Source organism: Pseudochaenichthys georgianus, unplaced genomic scaffold (assembly GCF_902827115.2).
Source record: "Pseudochaenichthys georgianus unplaced genomic scaffold, fPseGeo1.2 scaffold_670_arrow_ctg1, whole genome shotgun sequence".
Taxonomy (NCBI): Eukaryota; Metazoa; Chordata; class Actinopteri; order Perciformes; family Channichthyidae; genus Pseudochaenichthys; species Pseudochaenichthys georgianus.
The window spans coordinates 10,001-14,862 of NW_027263224.1; the positions used below are offsets into that span (position 1 = coordinate 10,001).

Below are 4,862 nucleotides of genomic sequence, written 5' to 3' on the forward strand. Positions count from 1 at the left end.
GCTTCGGGGTGAAGGAGCCTCGAGGAGCCCGGCTGAGCGGATCAGAGCCGTGTCCAGGAGGTCTTGGTGCTGTTCTGGTGGAACCCAAAGAACCTGCTGCTGGACCCAGAGGCTCAGAGAGCTGGAGCTGAAGCAGGAGTCCTTTCAGACTGGTGGTCCCAGGGACTCCTGAGGCAGCAGACACACACGTCTCCATCCACACAGATAGGTTTCAATGCACACACATAGTTATTGTTTTAAATAAATGCAATATAAATCCACAAAGATATGACTTTAAAAGTGTTAAATCTTGTGCATCAATAACAGATTTCATGTTGTTACATTTCTATAAAAAAGGCTTTTGTGAGTGGATTTCTGAGACTCCCTGACGCCGCTCGATTCACACATGCTTTGTTTCAAGATGGGAGTTTCTGTAGCCAATCAGAAGTCTGCATCATTTAAGCCAATCACATGAGTGCTTCCCTTCAGAGTGAAATGACTGCCCCGCCCACTTCCTGGTAAAACTAAGTCATCAGAACGAAGCGGAAAACAATGTTAATATCACATCCACTCTAGCTTGGAAGAACACAATATGAGGTCCATCCTAAGTCTCTGAACTTGAGTCCTTGCTTCCTTCACTTGCCTCCTTTCCTCCACACGAAGAGGGAGGGAGTAAGGAAATGTGTATTCCGAGCAAAGAGACGTCCTTTCCTCGGAGTGTGATGTTAAAGGACTTCCTTTGTGATTCCTGGTCGCTGCTGGACCGGCTGGCAGTGGCTTTAACAGCTGCACACTTCTGACAGAGTGTGTGTTTGCAGACATGTTGGCTGTTCTATTCCTAATGAGAGGCTCCCAGTCATCACTGCCAGAGCAGCAGCAGCGTGTTACCTGGCTCACCTGCACAGTGGGGGGTCTAGAACATGTTACATGGGGGGCAGAGGGGGGGCCAGAGGTCAGGGTGGCATGGGAGGGCCGACAGTACGTGGTATTTCATACTATAAGCTATTTATTGTTAAATCATGGCCTAACAAGTGTTCTTGATGCACAAGAGAAACAAGGTGTTCAGACACACAAACTAACATATAGTAAAAACAGCAGGAAGTACTCATGACACCTAGAACTCTGCTTGCTGTGAGTACAGTCAAAGTACTTGGTGATAATGAAGTACACACATCAGCCATCTCTCTCTCTAGCTGGAGGTGAGCTCAGCCACACGTCTCAACATGTGTCCGTACTCTGAGCTGCTCTGATGGAACACGTAGAGAACAAGAACACACCATGTGCTCCAGCTGGAGTCTCCTCCGCCTCCTGATCCTCTGGCCCTCTCTCTGACACTTCCTCTTCCTCACATACAGGTCTTCTTCTTCACTAATGTCTTCATCTCCTCCTCTTCCTCCTGCTCTTCATCTCCTCCTCTTCCTCCTGCTCTGACCCTCCTGGTCTCTTCATCTCCTCCTCTTCATCCTGCTCTGACCCTCTCTCTGACACTTCCTCTTCCTCACATACAGGTCTTCTTCTTCTTCACTAATGTCTTCATCTCCTCCTCTTCCTCCTGCTCTGACCCTCCTGCTCTCTTCATCTCTCTCTTCCTCTTCCTCCTGCTCTTCCTCCTGGTCTCTTCATCTCCTCCTCTTCCTCCTGCTCTGACCCTCCTGGTCTCTTCATCTCCTCCTCTTCCTCCTGGTCTCTTCATCTCCTCCTCTTCCTCCTGCTCTGACCCTCCTGGTCTCTTCATCTCCTCCTCTTCCTTCTGCTCTGACCCTCCTGGTCTCTTCATCTCCTCCTCTTCCTCCTGGTCTCTTCATCTCCTCCTCTTCCTCCTGCTCTGACCCTCCTGGTCTCTTCATCTCTCTCTTCCTCTTCCTCCTGCTCTGACCCTCCTGGTCTCTTCATCTCCTCCTCTTCCTCCTGCTCTGACCCTCCTGGTCTCTTCATCTCCTCCTCTTCATCCTGCTCTGACCCTCCTGGTCTCTTCATCTCTTCCTCTTCCTCCTCCTCTTCCTCCTGATCTCTTCATCTCCTCCTCTTCCTCCTGCTCTGACCCTCCTGGTCTCTTCATCTCTTCCTCTTCCTCCTCCTCTTCCTCCTGATCTCTTCATCTCCTCCTCTTCCTCCTGCTCTGACCCTCCTGGTCTCTTCATCTCCTCCTCTTCCTCCTCCTCTTCTTCCTCCTGGTCTCTTCATCTCTCTTCTCCTCTTCCTCTTCGTCCTGGTCTCTTCTCAGATATGTCTTTATGTTGTTGTTGACTCACTGCAGCGACTCTACTTGTGAAAAGCTCTGGTTCAAGTGCTTGTCTACCTTTACGCGTTAGGGCCGTGCAGCTGATAAGCAGCATCTCATAAATATAGCATCAGAAAGCATTGATCAAAGGCTCACAGGCAGCTGTGTTCAGACATGTTACGTATGTTCTGACTCTAAACCTTGTGTATGCATTGATTCCACCTGATCACCCGTGATGAACAAGCACAGCTTCTGCCACATGAATATCAAACGGACTTCCATTCAGATTGTGATGGATACTAAATGAGACGTGACTCTGCCACCAGAGGAATGTTCAGTGACGTTTAGATCATGTCTGGATTTACAGACACTTTTTAATCTGGGTTAACCCCCATGACCTGTGGTTGCTTCAAACGACTGTTTTAGATGACGTCACTGATGATGTCACTGATGGGCTTACCTGAGCAGGTGAGAGTCAGGGAGGACGAAGAGGAATGTGGTCCTGCACACTCCCTCAGAGCAGATCCAGACTCAACACAGTCAGGTCTGATCCTCCACACAGATCTCCCTGAGGACTCCTCTCTCTCTCCCACAGAAACAGCAGAGCCACAGTCGAGCTCTCTGCAGGCGACTCCTGCTGCCTTCAGGGTCCAGAAGTAGCCCTCCACTGGTCTCCATTCTCCCTGATGTTCCACCTCCAGCTCTCCTGCACAGCGACTCTCTCCTCCCACCAGCTGAACACCAGGCTCTGCAGAGAAACAAGAGAGAGATCAGAGAGAGAATAAAGTGAGTTTGATGAGAACAGAATGAACCAATCACAGCTCCTCTCCACCTGAGCAGGTGAGGCTAACAGCTGTGCCAGGTGAGCAGGTGCTTCTCTCTGAGGCTGAGCTACAGTCCAGGAGAGCAGACTCATGGCCTCCACACTGGAACTCTTTGGTCCCCATTGGAGCCTCCCCTTCTCCATAGAGCGCCCCCTGGAGGACTGCAGGAGCCCCACAGCCCAGCTGCCGGCAGACCACCTGAGCATCCTGCTGGTCAAAGTCAGCCTCACACACGGAGGACCAGGACGAGTCAGAGTTCACCTCCAGTCTGCCTGAGCACAGACCAGTCCCCCCCAGCAGCCTGACAGAGTCTGCAGAGGACAGAAGATCAAACAGAGGTCAAAGACACACCATCAAAGAGATGAAACTATATTTCAGATTCAAACTGGACTCAGTTCCAGCAAGAGTTGATGATGAACAACAGAACACATGTTGATAAGAACACAGACTGCAGGTACCCTCACATCTCCACCTGATAGCCTCTAGCAAGTGGTCTCCATGAGTGAACCCTTCCCTGTGTCTTCAACAGAACCTCCTCCTCTGCAGACCCTCTGCTCCTTCTGCTCAGCTCCACCTCTGCTCTCACACACACACTTTCAAAAGGTTTCACTCTTTACTCTCACATGTGTGTTTCACATGTGTTATCTGACTGATGTGTGTAAACACGTTGTTCTTCAAACATGGCGTCATCATTGACTTCAAGCTGTTTGTATTTTGGTCTCGTGTTTTCCATGAAATGGTGAATGGTATCATTCGAGAGGAGGAGGCTCCAAATAACCCGGTGGGTTTCAGGACTCTTCATATCAGCCGTGCTCCAGGCTGCGAGGAGTGGAATGAAATGTAAAACTGCTTGTTCATTTATTTTGGTTCACATTTGCCCCTTTCACACCAGCGCCTTTTCAGCTCCGGCTCGGAGCTAGAGCCTGAAAAGCGCCGGGTTTTCCAGTTCACACCGGAGCTGCGCCGGCTCTTAGCTCCGGAATCCGCTTCATTTCCAGCTCCAAAAAATTGTCGGTCCAGAGGAAAGAGCTTTGGAGCTAAGAGGTGACGTCGCTTACGTCTCTCTTACGTCGAGGCATGCAGGAAACTAAACCCACCTCCCATGGGTCGACTGTTATGCCTGCCAACAAGCAGTAGTGCTTATAAACACACTTTATAAAGTCAGGCAACACTAACCAGGCTTCGTGTGATTCTGTTCGCTGTTATCGATCATTGTGGAGAGAGGCAGACGTGTTGTTTTGTATTATTGCAGCTATCGGATTAGAGTAGTCAGTTTAGCTTCGGTTGCTATGCCAACATCACCCGTTTTATACCAGAGAAACTTTCATAACAGCGTTGTGATACCAAACAGTGTCAATTCAGACTGACACACATTCACTTAGGCTAAGGGAACTGGGGATATGCATCAGCTGCTTGTCTGAGTCGGACAGTGAATACTTTAGAGCGGCCACTGCAGTGTGAGCTAACGGGAGAATAAACTCCCGTGGACGAGCAGCCAATACTGCAGCGGTCGGTAAATACTGCAGAAACACATTAATAAACAATGAACCACGGCACTCTGGAGCAAAGTATAAGGTTGGAGAAGTCGTTATTCAATTTATTCTGGCTTCGTGTGATTAAAAGCAACACGATCATCGACCCGACGCAGTTGTTGTTGTGAGCGCCGTAATGGCTTCCGTTGGGTGGCAAATCAGCGATGTAAACGGTGACGTCATGACGCAGCAAGGGCAGCTCTGGGGCGCCAGTGGGCGGTGTGCACAGAGCGGGAGCTGAAAAGGGAAACCGGAGCTGAATCAGAAAAGCTCCCGCTCGGAGCTAGAAACTGAAAAGCGCTGGTG

General features: G+C 49.9%; 1 protein-coding gene across 1 annotated transcript in view; it reads right to left on the reverse strand.

Moving 5' to 3' along the window:
• Positions 1-3,338, reverse strand: part of LOC117443738 (scavenger receptor cysteine-rich type 1 protein M130-like) — a gene marked incomplete at its 3' end in the record, with an annotated part of 4,291 nt that extends 953 nt beyond the window's left edge. The window contains exons 1-2 of the mRNA XM_034079631.2: positions 3,033-3,338; positions 2,661-2,948 (exon numbers count right to left, since the gene is read on the reverse strand). Coding sequence (XP_033935522.2) covers positions 2,661-2,948; positions 3,033-3,147 — 403 coding nt within the window. The remainder of the gene's footprint in view (positions 1-2,660; positions 2,949-3,032) is intronic.
• Positions 3,339-4,862: the final 1,524 nt, after the last annotated feature.